This window comes from Cervus elaphus, chromosome X (genome assembly GCF_910594005.1).
Source record: "Cervus elaphus chromosome X, mCerEla1.1, whole genome shotgun sequence".
Taxonomy (NCBI): Eukaryota; Metazoa; Chordata; class Mammalia; order Artiodactyla; family Cervidae; genus Cervus; species Cervus elaphus.
The window spans coordinates 137,250,469-137,267,591 of NC_057848.1; the positions used below are offsets into that span (position 1 = coordinate 137,250,469).

The 17,123-nt window shown below is 42.7% G+C and overlaps 1 protein-coding gene and 2 non-coding genes across 4 annotated transcripts in view; 2 read left to right on the forward strand and 1 right to left on the reverse strand.

Moving 5' to 3' along the window:
• The window catches only part of SYTL5 (synaptotagmin like 5), a 171,210-nt gene that overhangs the window by 41,004 nt on the left and 113,083 nt on the right, over window positions 1-17,123 (reverse strand). For both annotated transcript variants that reach the window (XM_043895558.1, XM_043895560.1), the window contains 3 exons: window positions 15,987-16,165; window positions 13,980-14,079; window positions 12,249-12,410 (listed from right to left, as the gene is read on the reverse strand). In XM_043895558.1, coding sequence (XP_043751493.1) covers window positions 12,249-12,410; window positions 13,980-14,079; window positions 15,987-16,165 — 441 coding nt within the window. The remainder of the gene's footprint in view (window positions 1-12,248; window positions 12,411-13,979; window positions 14,080-15,986; window positions 16,166-17,123) is intronic.
• On the forward strand, window positions 7,094-7,200 carry LOC122690969. The gene has a single exon (XR_006340221.1). It is a non-coding gene; the product is annotated as a U6 spliceosomal RNA (small nuclear RNA).
• Window positions 15,650-15,721, forward strand: TRNAE-UUC. The gene has a single exon. It is a non-coding gene; the product is annotated as a tRNA-Glu (tRNA).

Consider the following 17,123-nt stretch of genomic DNA (forward strand, 5'->3'; position numbering starts at 1 on the left):
CTCCTCCAGGGGATCTTCCCAAACTAGGGATTGAACCTGCGTCTCTTATGTCTCCTGCATTGGAAGGTGGGTTCTTTACCACTAGCACCATCTGAGAAGCCCTTTAAACCTTAAAGTAAAAGGAATTTGAAAGGCGAGATATAACACACATTTGGTGAATCAGTGGACACTGAGGCCTGTGATGCACTGAGGTCTAGACCCATCACTAAACATATACAAATAATTTGGGGCAATGAGGCAAAAATAAAGATCTCACTGATAACAGCCCCAGAGGATACTTCTTTCTGCCTGCCCTTGATGTCACAAGGGTCTCCTACCTAAGTGACCAAGAAAGGGAAAGTAGGCAATAATGTCTGACTCAAATTGGGCTGCCAGCCACCAACTCTGAACAGCTACACTGGTAATTCACATCATTAAAATTCAGTGGAAAAAGTGGTACATTCCAACATTGCTGGTGCGACCGTAAAATGGTATAGCCATTCTGGAAAACAGTTTGGCATTTTCTTAAAATATTAAACAATACTTGGGCAATTATCCCAGGAAACTAAAAGAATGTGTACACTGAAAAATTCTGTACATACATATTTGCTTCATCTTTATTTGTAGTAGTACAAAACTGGAAAGAAACTGTATGTCCTTCAATAGGTAACTAGTTAAATAAACTGTGGTACAGCCATACCACAGAGTACTACTCAGTAAGATAAAGGAATGGCTAGTGATACCTGCAACAACTTGGTTGAATCTCTAGAGAATGATGCTGAGTGAAAAAAGTCAGTATAATAGGATAACATAAAAAAAAATAGGATAACATACTAAACGATTCCATTTATATAACATTCTTGAAAAGACAAAATAATAGATATAGAGAACAGATTCAGGGTTGCTAGGGGTAAGGAATGGGGTTCCCAGGAGGCTCAGATGGTGAAGGATTTGCCTGCAATACAGGAGATCCAGTTCAATCCCTGGGTCAGGAAGATCCACTGGAGAAGGGAATGGCAACTCACTCCAGTCTTCTTGCCTACAAAATCTCATGGATGGAGGAGCCTGGTGGGCTGCAGCCCATGGGGTCACAAAGAATCAGACATGACTGAGTGACACAAAAAGGTGTTAGGAATAGGGGTAGCAGGAGGGAGGTGGGTGTGGTTAAAAAAGACCACAAAGGATCTTTGTGAGGATGGACCTGTTCTGTATCCTGGCTGTAGCGCTGAATACACAAAGCTACAGTGCTGCAGTGCCAAGTCACTTCAGTCGTGTCCAACCCTTTGCAACTCTATGGACTGTAGCCCACCAGGCTCCTCTGTCCATGGGATTCTCCAGGCAAGAATACTGGAGTGGGTTACCACACTCTCCTCCAGGGGATCTTCCTAACCCAGGGATCAAATCTGTGTCTCTTACACCTCCTGCATTGGCAGGTGGGTTCTTTACCACTAGTGCCATCTGGGAAGCCCAACACAAAGCTACACACGTGACACAATTGCATAGAAATTAATATGCATTCACACAAATGGAAACTGAGGAAATCGGAATAAGACAAGTGGATTATATCAACATTACCACCTTGGTTGTGCCACTGCATTATGGCTTTGTCAGATGTGACCACCGGGGGAAACCGGGTAAAAGGTATATAGGATCTCTCCGTGTTATTTTTTACAATAGCATGGGGATCTACAATCTTCTCAAAATCCACTTTTAAATTTGAAAATTCAGTGTGAGCACATACCCAAAGCCTTTGTTCTACAGGTCTCCCAATGAGTCAACTGAACTTTAGACTTTTCATAAATAGGGTAAGAAAAGTAGAGTACTTCCTCAGACTTTTCTTGAGGGAACTTGACTGCTGACCAATGATTCAAGGGCTGGGAGCTGCTTTGCTATGAGAGAGGGCAGACTGAAAGAATTCAGAAACCCCCAAACCCACAAGAAAGCCCGAGGCTATTCAAACCTCAACAAAAAAGACTGAGGCTGACAAAAGGAAACCTTGCCTGACTTTCCTTCATTTCAGTTCAGTCGCTCAGTCGTGTCTGACTCTTTGCGACCCCATGGACTGCAGCACACCAGGACTGCCTGTCCATCACCAACTCCCGGAGTTTACTCAAACTCATGTCCACTGAGTTGGTGATGCCATCCAACCATCTTCATCCTCTGTCATCCCCTTCTCCTCCTGCCTTCAATCTTTGCCAGCACCAGGCTCTTTTCCAGTGAGTCAGCTCTTTGCATCAGGTGGCCAAAGTATTGGAGTTTCAGCTTCAACATCAGTCCTTCCAATGAATATTCAGGATTGATTTCCTTTAGGATGGACTGGATTGATCTCCTTGCTGTCCAAGAGACTCTCAAGAGTCTTTTTCAACACAACAGTTCAAAAGCATCAATTCTTCCGTGCTCAACTTTCTTTATGGCCCAACTCTCACATCCATACATGACTACTGGAAAAACCATAGCTTTGCCTTAGTTGGCAAAGTAGTGTCTCTGCTTTTTAATATGCTGTCTAGGTTGGTCATAACTTTTCTTCCAAGGAGCAAGTGGCTTTTAATGTCATGGCTGCAGTCACCATCTGCAGTAATTATGGAGCCCCCCAAAATAAAGTCTGACATTGTTTCCACTGTTTCCCCATCTATTTGCCATGAAGTGATGGGACCAGATGCCAGGATCTTAGGTTTCTGAATGTTGAGCTTTAAGCCAACTTTTTCACTCTCCTCTTTCACTTTCATCATGAGGTTCCTTAGTTCTGGTTCGCTTTCTGCCATAAGGGTGGTGTCATCTGCATATCTGAGGTTATTGATATTTCTCCCCGCAATCTTGATTCCAGCTTGTGCTACATCCAGTCCAGCATTTCTCATGACGTACTCTGCATATAAGTTAAATAAGCAGGGTGACAATATACAACCTTAATGTACTCCTTTTCCTATTTGGAACCAGTCTGTTGTTCCATGTCCAGTTCTAACTCTTGCTTCTTGACCTGCATATAGAATTCTGAGGAGGCAGGTCAGGTGGCCTGGTATTCTCATCTCTTGAAGAATTTTCCACAGTTTGTGGTGATCCACACAGTCAAAGGCTTTGGCACAGTCAATAAAGCAGAAGTAGATATTTTTCTGGAACTCTCTTGCTTTTTTGATGATCCAATGGATATTGGCAATTTGATCTCTGGTTCCTCTGCCTTTTCTAAATCGAGCTTGAACATCTGGAAGTTCATGGTTCATGTACTGCTGAAGCCTGGCTTGGAGAATTTTGAGCATTACTTTGCTAGCGTGTGAGATGAGTGCAATTATGCAGTAGTTTGAACATTCTTTGGCATTGCCTTTCTTTGGGATTGGAATGAAAACTGACCTTTTCCAGTCCTGTGGCCACTGCTCAGTTTTCCAAATTTGCTGGCATATTGAGTGCAGCACTTTCACAGCATCATCTTTCAGGATTTGAAATAGCTCAACTGGAATTCCACCACCTCCACTAGCTTTGTTCATAGTGATGCTTCCTAAGGCCCACTTGACTTTGCATTGCAGGATGTCTGGCTCTAGATGAGTGATCACACCTTCTTTTTGGTGGTGGTAGACTGCTCAAACTACCGCACAATTGCACTCATCTCACACACTAGTAAAGTAACGCTCAAAATTCTCCAAGCCAGGCTTCAGCAATACATGAACCATGAACTTCCAGATGTTCAAGCTGGTTTTAGAAAAGGCAGAGGAACAAGAGATCAAATTGCCAACATCTGCTGGATCATTAAAAAAGCAAGAGAGTTCCAGAAAAACATCTATTTCTGCTTTATTGACTATGCCAAAGCCTTCGACTATGTGGATCACAATAAACTGTGGAAAATTCTGAAGGGGATGGGAATACCAGACCACCTGACCTGCCTCTTGAGAAACCTGTATACAGGTCAGGAAGCAACAGTTAGAACTGGACATGGAACAACAGACTGGTTCCAAATAGGAAAAGGAGTACGTCAAGGCTGTATATTGTCACCCTGCTTATTTAACTTATATGCAGAGTACATCATGAGAAACGCTGGGCTGCAAGAAGCACAAGCTGGAATCAAGATTGCAGGGAGAAATCTGGATAACCTCAGATATGCAGATGACACCACCCTTATGACAGAAAGTGAAGAGGAACTAAAAAGCGTCTTGATGAAAGTGAAAGAGAGTGAAAAAGTTGGCTTAAAGCTCAACATTCAGAAAACTAAGATCATGGCATTTGATCCCATCATTTCATGGCAAATAGATGGGGAAACAGTGGAAACAGTGTTAGACTTTATTTTGGGGGGCTCCAAAATCACTCAGATGGTGATTGCTGCCATGAAATTAAAAGACGCTTACTCCTTGGAAGGAAAGTTATGACCAACCTAGATAGCATATTAAAAAGCAGAGACACTACTTTGCCAACTAAGGTCCATCTAGTCAAGGCTATGGTTTTCCCAGTGGTCATGTATGGATGTGAGAGCTGGACTGTGAAGAAAGCTGAACACCGAAGAATTGATGGTTTTGAACTGTGGTGTTGGAGAAGACTCTTGAGAGTCCCTTGGACTGCAAGGAGATCCAACCAGTCCATCCTAAAGGAGATCAGTCCTGGGTGTTCATTGGAGGAACTAATGCTGAAGCTGAAACTCCAATACTTTGGCCACCTGATGCGAAGAGTTGGCTCATTGGAAAAGACCCTGATGCTGGTAGGAATTGGGGACAGGAGAAGAAGGGGACATCAGAGGATGAAGATGGCTGGATGGCATCACCGGCTCAATGGACATGAGTTTGAGTAAACTCCGGGAGTTGGTGATGGACAGGGAGGCCTGGTGTGCTGCAACTCATGGGGTCGCAAAGAGTTGGACACGACTGAGCGACTGAACTAATTGAAACCTTCTTAGTATGGCTGGGAAAAACATTTGAATAGTTTTATTCAGCTATCTTGACAGAGGCACAAATGAGATTAGGTGGTGAAACAGACTATCCATTTAACATTTAATCTTATTATTGTAAATCAAGTGCCTTATGTGAGGAGTTTTCTTATTGCTTTGATGGTTTCAGGAAAGTTCAGTTTATGTGAAAGTCACAAATGGAAAATTATCATGGATATTATGATAGATAAGAGAGGTCACTGGGTTTGTTCTTTTTGATACTATAGCTAATGAGGGTTGAGGTATTTGCCCTTTCTCTTTGGATCTGAGGGGCTCTGTGACTGCTCTGACTAGTAGGATATGGCAGAAGTGACAATGTGCCAGTTTCTAGGCCCAGGTCTTAAGATGAACGGCTTCCATTTCTTCTCTTGAAATGAATATTCTTGGGATTCTCCCTCTGGGAATCCATGATGTGAGGTCCATATCACATGGAGAAGCCACACGTAGGTGCTCTAGTTGGTGGGCCTAGATGAGTTCTTAGCTGGCAGCCAACATCAAGTTGAGACATCCAACTGGACCAACCAGCCCAGTCAAGCCCTCAGATGACTTCAGCCTCAGTCTACCATCTAGATGCAACCATATGAGAGATTTTAAATAGAATCACCTCCTGAGCCCAGTCACCCCCACAGACTCAAGAACAATAATAATAAATGGTTGTTTTAAGCCACTGAGGTTTAGGGTAGTTTTCTATACAACAACAGTTAACCAGTGAAAGCTCTATTTGCTTTCAGCTGAGACCTCTGGGTAGGAAAATGTATTGACAGGGAAAAGTCTATGTTCAAGTGTCACATACTATAGGTATCTATGCTACACTATACTATACTATCTATACTAATAGATAGCATACTTGCAGAGATTGTAGGATTAAAATCACATATAAAAGAGAGCCCAGGGAGGGAGTCGTCTTCAACCTGCACACAGCTAATGTCTTGGGGGTGTTTTTAGGGGTACACTTGCAAGGAAGTTCCAAGGCAACGTCCTCTCCTGGCATACTACCATTTTCCACTATTCAATGAACTTCTGCTCAGAAAAAGTTTGCAGAATTCAATTCGATTCATTCCATACTACCAACACATATGGAAGGTCTCCTTGTATTGGGTTGGACACAAAGTTTGTTCAGGTTTTTCCATATGGGAAAAGCTGAACAAACTTTTTGGCCCACCCAACAGTAATGATTCTTAAGGCATTTTGCTAAGTGCTATGGGGACACAGAGAGATCCTGCTTTCCATGAGTTTTCATCTAGAAGGAATATACTCCATAGCAATTCTATCAATCTGCTCTTATTTAACTGATTTGTCACATGAATGCTCTCTATTCCCACTGAAGGGCAGGATGCTCTATACAAAGACCATGTATGCCTGCTCCCATCAGTTGAGTCAGCTGCATTAGTCCCCAGAGCTCTTTATGCCAGGCATATTTGTAGCTCTAATTATATAACTGAATGGCACAAACTGAAGAGTCCCAAAAGACAGCTGCTACTATAAAAAATGAGGTTGACCAACTTATAAGAACTAAAGATGTGAAAATAAATTCGCTATTGGATTCTATTTGGGCTTGAAGCTGTAAAAGATTAGAGGAAAGAGCATGAATATTCAGAAAGATTTTGCATTTGGTTGACTTTGCAAGTATTCTGAAACTTTTGTTTCACTCTAGAGAAACTCAAACAAGAAACTGTTGATTAGGATACATTAGGGGCAGAATGTATGCCAGGAGGATATGACAGAGTTTCAACTACTGAAACTATACTCAAAAAGTGTCCCTGTATTAGAAAACTTGAAAATGAATACACATTTAAGTTAAAATAAGTGATTAACAAATGCATTGGAAATTCCATAAGGAATGCAATTGGAAAACATTGTATGTATTTGACTTCTGTGACTTTGTCCATGAACATACCTATGATTATTGGTCCTGATTGCTTGAAGAAGGTTTCTACTATACAGCAAGCTCGGTGTCACACAAACCATTACAGTTGCTCCAAATACAAGTACAGTACATTCCTTACTGAGTGAGTTAAGTTCCGAGAGAGTGCATTTGTAAATCCTATTTGTTCATAAGTCCAACAAAGTTAGCCTAGGTACCCAACTTTATAGATAATGCCAGAGACTTGAATTAACTTGCGTGATTGGACATGCGAATGCACGTTTGCATCTTCAAAAGCTCACAACTCGAAGGTTCGTATGTAGGGGACCTATTATAAAAGAAACTATTCTGTGCTCCCTTCGGCAGCACATATACTAAAATTGGAACAATACAGAGAAGATTAGCATGGCCTCTGCGCAAGGATGACATGCAAATTCGTGAAGCGTTCCATATTTTTAACAGATCACCAACCCAGGTTGGGTGCATGAGACAAGTGCTCAGGCCTGGTGCACTGGGAAGACCCAGAGGGATGGGATGGGGAGGGAGGCGGGAGGGGGGATCGGGATGGGGAACACATGTAAATCCATGGCTGATTCATATCAATGTATGGCAAAAACCGCTACAATACTGTAAAGTAATTAGCCTTCAACTAATAAAAAAAAAAAAAGAAACTACTCTGAGGGACATCCCTGGTGGTCCAGTGGTCAAGAATTCACCTTCCAATGCAAGGGAGGCAGCTTCAATTCCTGGACAGAGAAGTAAGATCCCACATGCCTTGGGCAATGAAGTCCTTAGGCTTCAATTAGAGAAGCCAGTACACTGCAACTAGTGAGCCTGCTCGCTCTAGAGCCTGAACTCCACAACAAGAGACACCCATAGGCTGAAACTTGGAAGCTCCCATGCCACAGTGAAGATCCAGTGCAGCCAAAAAAATAAAAACTACTGTGGGAAGAGAGAGTAATCCAGACTGGGATAACAAGGGGGCCCTTGTCTGGTTCTTATAGGATGGCAGACACGATGACATATGAAGATAGGGGGGTGGGGGAAGATTAGCCTAGGTTAAGGACAGAGGAGCCTGGCTGGCCACGGTCCATAGGGTTACAAAGAGTAGGACAGGACTGAAGTGACTTAACATGTAAGCAACAAAGTAGGATGCGCGGAATTCAGTGGGGATTGTGTAGAATGTGTCTGAGCGCTGGTTGGGAGATGTGCTCAGATGTGCGTATACAGGGAGGAAGCAGCAAAGAAGATGAAAACAAGGGTCCTCTGGGGTCCTCAGGAGACCCGAAGACACAAATTTCTATTACAGTGTTTTATTAGGATGGGCAGTAGGGTAGCTGAACTGTGAAGTGAAGAGAGGTTTGCCAAGGTTACAAGGTCAGGTCAAGTTTCAGGGAGAGTAACCCTTGCTCAGTTCCACGGGGGAGCTTTGAAGACAAGACAGATCACACCTTGGAGTGCTCCTGATCAGAGCAAAGATGCTAGAGTGTTTATATTCCTTCACTCATCAGTTATTGACCAAGGACTCTACCCTCAACTCCCACAAGACTGAAATACCCAGGCTATTCTGGCTTTTGACATCCACATTCCAAGCCCACTCCAGGAGCCTGAGGACGCCTATCCTACGAAGATTGGCAGATACTGGCTGGCAGGAGGGACAGCTGAGGGGAGCCACATATGAATGAAAATGGGGATACAGGTAAAGCACTGACATACTCCTCGCTCCAGAAAACTGGGCCATACCAACTGAGCACTGAGTGCCAGGGTGAGGGTTAGGATTTACTCAAACCATATCCAGAGACAATAGGGAAACACTGAAGGAATCTGACTCAGCAGGGGTGGGGAATAATCTGATAATGCCCATTATCTTTAGCTTTTTGAAGAGACAGGGATCCACGGCCAATCGGAGTAGGAAGCAGAGTTCCCAGCACATTTACAGGGCTAAGGTGGGGTCATCTATTATGGACACAAGTCTGTCCAAAATACCACATAAAGAGAGCCCTATAGCTAGGCAATGACTCTACAGGACCTCCTGTTACACTGACTCTGCCTGAAGGTGGGACAGAGAAGGCTTCCTTGGAAAACCACTTAAGCTTGCTGTTGACATTCAAAGGTCCTTTTTATAATAGCACCTTCTGGGAATACATGAAAGGCAATTTACACTGACAAGCTCTTCTTGTCTTTCAGTAAGATAATGAATTACAGCTAATAAACAATCCCACATCACGCTGTAAAATGGGAGTTATACCGTGAAACTACTTTACAGTAAGTACATCTGGCATCGTGAGTTCTTTCTTTGTCTGCACCAGCCTTCTGATGGGTGGGAAGACATAGCAAAATCAAAGGTAGGTGTCCAGGGACTTTTCACCAACAGTTGATAAGCAATAAGGCACTCTGTCTTTCCAATCTTCCCACTGCCAAAGGATGTCCATCTTTCTGAATGTTTAAGAAATATAATTTCTGATCCTTTGTTACCAAGGAAATTGGTCCCTGTAGCTCACCCTTTAGCTCCTCAGCTGGATAATCTATGAGAAACATCAAGTATCCGGGGCGGCTCATACTAGAGCTATAGTTGATGAAGCAGCTACTGCATTGAAACGACTGAGGAGGGAGACAGAGAATAAAATTTGGAAGGCATGGTATCTAAGCAAGTCTGAATAACCTGCAGCCTTTCCTCTATACATGTCAGAGAAAGCTTGGCAGGATAAGGTGACATGGATTAGACACTAATTTAGACTGTATTCCCAGAAGATGGTAAAGAATCCACCTGCCACTGCTGGAGACATGGATTCAATCTCTGGGTCAGGAAGATCCCCTGGAGAAGGGAATGGCTACCCACTCCAGTATTCTTGCTTGGAGAATCCTACAGACAGAGGAGCCTGGCAGGCTACAGTCCATGGGGTCACAAAGAGTCAGACATGACTGAGCGACTAACACCTTGCTATTCAACTTCTTGCCAGAAACCAACGCTGAGGTGAGGATTCTTTTCCAAGTGACCTATTAAGGAAAGGCTCCCAGGCTAGGTCAGGGAAAGGGTTGGGGAGATAGGTTGGGGAAGAGGAAGAAGCCAGGTGAGGACTTCTGATCCAGCAGGAGAGCTCTGGAGGGTAAATAATGCCTCAGAGCTTTTCCTCTCTCAGTAATGGAACTGAGCTTTCAGACTCCACCATCTATCAGTTATTGGTGAAGACTTGCCTTGTGGCAGGAGGGACAGAAGCTCCTAGGAATTTCTGACTCTCTGCGTATATGGGAAAAATCTACAATAGCCTGAGGACAGTCTTCTAAAAACAGTCAGGTAGAGGCAGTTGGAGGCAAAATTCACAAGAGACATGGTTAAAGGAATCCAAGGGGTTCTGGCAGAGGACCACAGGAGTTCCACTGACATTAAACACCATCAGAATGTTTCCACCCAAGCAACCTCAGAGAGATGCTTCTCACTTGTGATAAAAAAAAAAAATCAAACCACTCAATGTCAATGTGAAGGTGATTATCATGGAAAGCTGCTGGCCCCTAAGCAATAACAATGCCTGAGAGAGTACTGCTATCATCTCAGAGCAAATCCTCCAACCATTTCCAAGAAACTGACCAGAAACCCTCCAAGCGGGTGTCCAAAACAGCTCCTCTGTGCTCTCCTGTTACATTTCTGATGGACAAGCTAATTTCATGGACTTAGATGCATGTTACTTGTCCTTCATCAGTGTCACACATCACATGATGTGCTAGACATTTTCTATGATTCTTTGATACTCATTATACACAAAAGGAAGCAAGTGCCAGAAGATTTAAATCAACTCAATTGCTATCCTTTATGGTGAGGCTTTTCATTCAATTCACAGACCTTTAATGCTGTAGTGATCAAATATTTCTCAGATTTATTAATAATGTCAGAGAAATGTTACACTATTGTGGACTTATTTGTTGTTAACATTATACTTCCTCTCTCTACAACATTTATGTGAGTCACGGGAGTGAGGTTGTTTTCTGTTTGAGGATCCCTATTTCATTATCAATTTTACCCAGAGCCAAAGTAAACTTCCTAAAGGTTGTCCATGAGTTACTTATACCAAGGTTTTGAGGTCAACACTTATAAAATCCACCAGAAACTTGTATTTAACTTCTGAGTCTCAGGCTCCTCATATAAAATGGGGATAACAATGCTAAGCAGTGGTTCTAACCATGAGATGTGAACGATGCTACTACTCATGATGAAGAACAAGCACTATTATTGATGATCAATGTTTGTTTTTGCTGTCTAGCACCCATTCATCATTTTTCCTTTTTAGTATTATTGTACCTGGATTTCTTTGGGGGTGATACCACCTTCAGGACCAGTTTTAAGTTCTGATGGTCTTAAGCCCCTCAATGTATCTCTCCTCTCTGGCTACAATGATTGGCTAAGGACGGGCAAATACTGTCATGAGAATTAGGAACCAGGTCCAGGGTGTTGGCTTGACTGTTGGGAGGAGGAGGAACTCTTTCCTGTCCTGGACAGTGTGAGGCAAGGATGAGAGGTTTGCAGCTGTTGTGGTGTTCAAGAGAAGCAGGCCTGGGATTAGTGAGGGGAGGCCCACAATGCATGAAGTCTGCAAGTGAAGCCAATACAGAGAAGAGAGATCAAGACACTCCAGGGCCTTGCTAAGATCTGAGCATCTGGATCAAGCCATGCTTGATCATCTCTGGTCAATAATTTCCTTTCATTTTTTGAGTAGTGTGAGCTGGGGTTTCTGCCAATTGCAATATAAGGATTCCAACGTAACAAACACTGCCTAGCATTCATTGAGAAGTTTACAATGTGCCTGACACTGCAAGTATCACAAGGCAGGCTTCTTCAAGCCTCACAGCATCCCTAAAACTGATGTCCAGTTCTTACATCACCAATGAGAACACCAAGGCCTGGGAAGTTAAGTAACTTCCCCAAGGTTACACAGAGAGTCGTGAAGCCAGGATTGAACCCAGGAAGTCTGATCTGAGTCCACTATCTTAACCATCATGTTCTTTTTCCCCTTCTCTATATAAAGAACAATCTTTGGTTACATAAGTGGGACCTTTATCCCATCTCAATTTTGACTTCAAAAATTACTGTAGAGATACCAACTGCAGAGAGTGAATCCCAGACACTGTTGGTTTAGTTTAGAACACACCATAGTAGCATTTAATTTCTAATACCAGCCTTGAAAAGTATCTTTTTCTGACCTGATAGGATCATATAATGTATTCTTTTGTTTCTCCATGGTGACTATTGAATACTGACTATATTTTTAGCAGGTCAAATTAATAAGAAATATGATTATGCAAGATTATGGCTTGCATTTTACAGACAGTCTATACCAAAGAAGGATTTCCAAAAGAGTGCATTTACATTTATTATATCATTCCAAAATAAGCTGCACTAATCTTTTCAGATTATCACTTGACAACTAGAGGTCTTCAGATTCTTTAGGCCTCTGACATCAGTTTTGCTCATTCCTTGTATAAGTGTTTGACTCATCTGGAAGCATTTCCTACCTTGGGCTGGAGCACAAACCACTCATCACTTGGATTTTCAAAGTTCCATGAGTCAAAAGGAATCTCCACCTCCCCCAGGAAGCTATTCCGTCCAAATCGATCATAATGCCAGACAGAGAGCTGCAGAGTTCTCGTTTCCAGTTGGGCATGGCTGATGGTGTACTGCAAAACCAGATTTACAATATTACCCTCCATTTCCATTTCTAGGACAGGATGAAATTTACTTCCACCAGCTTCCAGATCATATGCAGTCGTAATACAAACAAAACAAACCCAAGAGAAAAACACTTCATTTTTCTTCGTTTCTGCTACAACTCAGGTTCTATTCCATAAACTCATTTGTGTGAGACCTATCACTGAAAGATCTATTGACAGGCTTTTCATGGGGGTTTGATAAACTTTGATATTATATAGAAAGTGTGAGGTGATAAAGCTTGTCCCCTTTTCAGCTTTACTTGCTTTTTATTTGCCTAATTATTTTGTCAACAGCTACTTTGTAAGTGCAAGGTTTAATGTATCAAGTCTCTAATTTCTCTGTCTTATTTAGAATAATAAGACCCAAATCCAGGAAAGCTTGACAGTGAGAAGCTTGCAGATGTCAAACTTCCTAAAGTTCAGCCTAAGTGCAGGGGTGAGATCGATATATACACAGACTGAGCAGAAAGAAAATATCACTGGCGTGGTTTTCCCTTTTCCAGCAGAACATTATCTGGGGCCACATACCCACACCCCCTCAAAATCTCCTGATTGTCCTCTGCAAATATCACCTCAGACATGCCTCAGACTGACTGATTCCTCATCTTGAATTCGCATCATCCTTTGCTGTTTCCAGCATGATTCACTTTGGCCCTGCTTCCCGGATCTGCCACGTCATTCTCTTTATCTGCTCTGCTTCAGCTCATCTTTGCTATCCTGTCATGGCTGCTGGATTCACCCTCTGCGTATATTCATCCCTTTTCACTTTGACCCCTCTTGATACTGGCTCCTGCTTTCACATATGACCCTGCTGACACACGCCCCCACTCGCCAACTGCCTCCTGTGGTGGACTCCATGACTCCATCACTCTGGCTCCAAGATCCATAAGTTACCCTGCGACTGGCAGTAACGTCAACATCCCCATCCCCTTGGAACTTTCTTACCAGGCCAACTGTGTTCAGGGTGAGGGAAGAGGTTACATGGAGGCCCATGGGAAAAAGTAATGTCTCTAGAATTGGGGCCTGGCTTATATCTTACCTAGGCCACTGTCTCTGAGAGTTTTCAAATCTAGCCCTGCATCTCCACTGTTCATTAACCACATGCATAAATTTAGCCAAATTCTGAAACCCTAACAAGAAACAGCACATTTTAATGCTGCGTTAGCAGAACAATGAGTATGTATAGAGTGACCTGCTAAGTTAGGGCCAAAACTTGGGCAAACTTCTTTTACAGGGAACTAGAAAAAAAATTGTTTTCTCAAGGGTGAAACATACCTTTGGACAAGAGGTATTGATACCAAGTCAGATGTAATTTTCCTGGATAATCTCTACTTCCAGTGCAATCTTGGGAGCAGCAGAGAAATAGACTAAGAGTGGTTTACGTTGTTTTCTTTTCCAGAAACAGAAAGCCAACTGACTCACATCCTGCTTTTCTAAAATACATATAAGCCTTGACATGCAAATCCTTTACAGTTACATCTAAACCAATGAGGTAAATCGAGTCATTAAAGTTACCATGAAAGAGTATTGATTTACCTTTAGGGTTTCATTGAATTCTGGATTGGTGCCTGTTCTTATTTTGGTCTTGCGCTTGTTATTTCTGGACTTATCAGGAAGAAGGTATGACTTGACATAACTGTGTATGATAAAAAAAAAATGAAAGTAATCCTTGGGAAACATCTACTTTGAGAGAAATGCTCAGGGACCTCAGTGAATAAAAGGGGTAAAAGAAACAGGCTAGTGAGTGTAAGAGACAGAACCAAAGAGAATGTGGTTTACATACCAGGACATTTTGAAATATAACTCTGGACCTTCAATAAGAGAGAATTTGTAAATTCTTGTAGTAAAGAGAGTGGGTTCTAGAGTCAAGCCAGCTGGGTTTGAATTACTCCAGGTGTCAATGGTTTGGGGGAACTCAAGAACTTACTTAATCTCTCTGTATCTCAGTTTCATCATCTGCAAACCTGGAATGATGACTTAGGGGATGATAAGGATCAAATGAGCTGACACATACAAGGAGCTAATACATTATACTACTGAATAAGTATAATCTATTATTATGATAAGTGCTCTTGATCATAGAGGTAATTTTCCTCTCCACTCAGATGTCTGGACTTCTGATGAGTGGAGTCAATGAGTGAATAAAGAAAAATGGTGAAAAAGAGGAAATTAAAATTAACAACCTGAAGTCACAGTAGCAATTCTCCCCAATACCTGGCTTTGAACAGTCCCAGGAGCAGGGCATCATGGCAGACTCAGAAATGCACAAGATGTATAAGACTGAAATATAAAAGATGCTACCAGAGTCCTGAAGTCCACCTACTGTGGCTTTAGATGATCCCTTTGAGACTGATGATACCAATCCTGAAGCTCTCTGATATTTAGCTAAGGAGGTAACCAGACCAATCTATTTGTCTACTCATTTGTCTGTTTTGGAAGCAGATTTGCTGAGCTATTTATCTATTAGGTAGAAAAAGGGTAAACAGTGGGTCTGAGACTGCTCTCATTCGAAATATCTGTTTATAAGTTTGGCTCTTGGCTAGCATGCAGAACCTGGATTTCGGGAGGATTTTCATCACTCCGGGAACAGAAATAAGTGGCTCACTGTGCCAAAAATATTTGTGGAAATAGTATGGCTCCTGCTGAACACCTGCTTTCATGTAGGAGACTGGGATTTTGGTATGTGACCAGTTGAGTCTCTCAGTGAGCTTCCCTGGTAGACAACACTCCCCATGTGTTTTCACCACTTGTGGCTGGAGGACTTAAGCACATCCTATGTGACTCCACTGGGAGACGTCCTTGGAAGCTTGAGCCTTGATTCTCTTGAACTTTGCCACATATGCCTTTTCCCTGTACTGATTATGACTGTGTGTGGAGACCTGTGAGTCCTCAGAGTGACTCACCAAACTGGCAGTGGTCCTGGGAAGCCCTGGGTCTTACCTTCCCATGGTCTTACCTGCCCTCCCAGGCTGATCCTGGAAATCCCGAGAGCCTCATAATTGCCCTTTCAAGTTGTTCAATTGGGCAAACAGCTTGGTAATTTTTTCTGGAGGGTTTCCCAGAACAAAAATTAATAGGATACTCTCATACAGCCTGGGGTGTGCCAACGTGTCAGCCTTGTATGACAAAGAGCTGCCTCTGTGTGAACTACAAATCTGTGAGTCCTGAATCATGCTGAGTAATAGCTTCTTTAAAATCTTAAGAGTTCCCTGGTGGTCTAGTGGTGAGGATTTGCTACTTTCAATGCCATGGCCTGGGTTCAATCCCTGGCCAGGGAAATGAGATTCCCACAAGCCATAATGTGCAGCCAAAAAAAAAAATTTTTTTTTAATAAAATAAGATTCAGGTAACTACGAATGCAACCATTATACATGCATGTCAGATAATATTTAGAAGTGTGGCAGAGGGAGAAAGTGATGATCAACGTTCTGATTCTAGATGAATGCTAAAAGGCTTCTGAAAAAGAAACACACAGGCTGACATATACACATAATTCACATGGGCAGTGACTGAAACAGTCTGGGGAACATGCTATGTGCTTACGCATCTGTCCTCTGTTTCTTTTCATCTCCTATGGCCAGATTTCTGCAGTTCTTGACAAAAATGTAGAGCCCGCCAGTTTCGTAGCTGTAGCTGATGTGCAAAAGGATTTCCCCGCTGACCTTCACGTTGCCATAGTCTCCTGTCTCACTGTAAACACTCATCATGCTGTTCAGGCTGGTCTGGAATCAACAAGATGAAAAGAGATGCTAGTGATCTCTCCACAGAAGCTACCTCCCCCCATTCAATTACAATTCCCGTTGTTTATAAGTAAGCAGGGAAGCTTACTGTGAAGGAAGAAAGCAAAAGATGGCTTGTTTTTCTGGTGTTGCATAAAATCCAAGCCTGAGAAAGGACAAAGTCTAGGACCATTAGTAAGGAACGCAGGACACTCGCTGAGGGGGGATGCATTGCCTTTTTGGGTTAGTGAATAGCCTTTGTTTATTCACTTCTAATGAGTGTGGGGACACAGGCATTTCCCATTCCATCTCCTCTCCCCATCCCTGTAGCTTTCTCCTCTTTCACTGGGAGACTCAAGGTCAGTCTACTTCAAGGTCTAGAATGCATTGATGAGGACAAAGAAAAAAAAACCCCATATTTCTGTGCAAGGATAAGCTACAAGCTTCTCTCTCTGATACCTACATAGAGTATTCCATCCCATAAGTCTCTGAGAAGCCATACTATAACCCAGCAGGACCCTATGGGGCCTTCCCAATGTAGCCCCTCCCCTTTATCATCTACTTTATTGCCTCTGAAGTACCCAGATAATATTAATAGAATCTAATGCACATTTCCTGAGTTGTTTTACAGATGCTACAACCCCCATCAAATGGAAGAAATTAACGATTTGATGACCATGAGCACATAGCCCCCAGACCTTCTGTAGCCTAAGGATTGATCATCATCAACTAATCAGAGAACTGTGCACAAGCTGATCACATACTCTGAGACCCTCGACCCTCACCTGGCCTTTAGAAATGCTTTGCTGAAACCCTTCAGGAAGTTTGAGGGGTTTCAAGCACCAGTCAGCCATCCTCGACATTTACACAATAAACACTGCACTTTCCTTCACCACAACCTGGTGTCAGTAGATTGCTTTTACTGTACCCAGACAACCAGACCCAAGATTGGTTCTGTAAC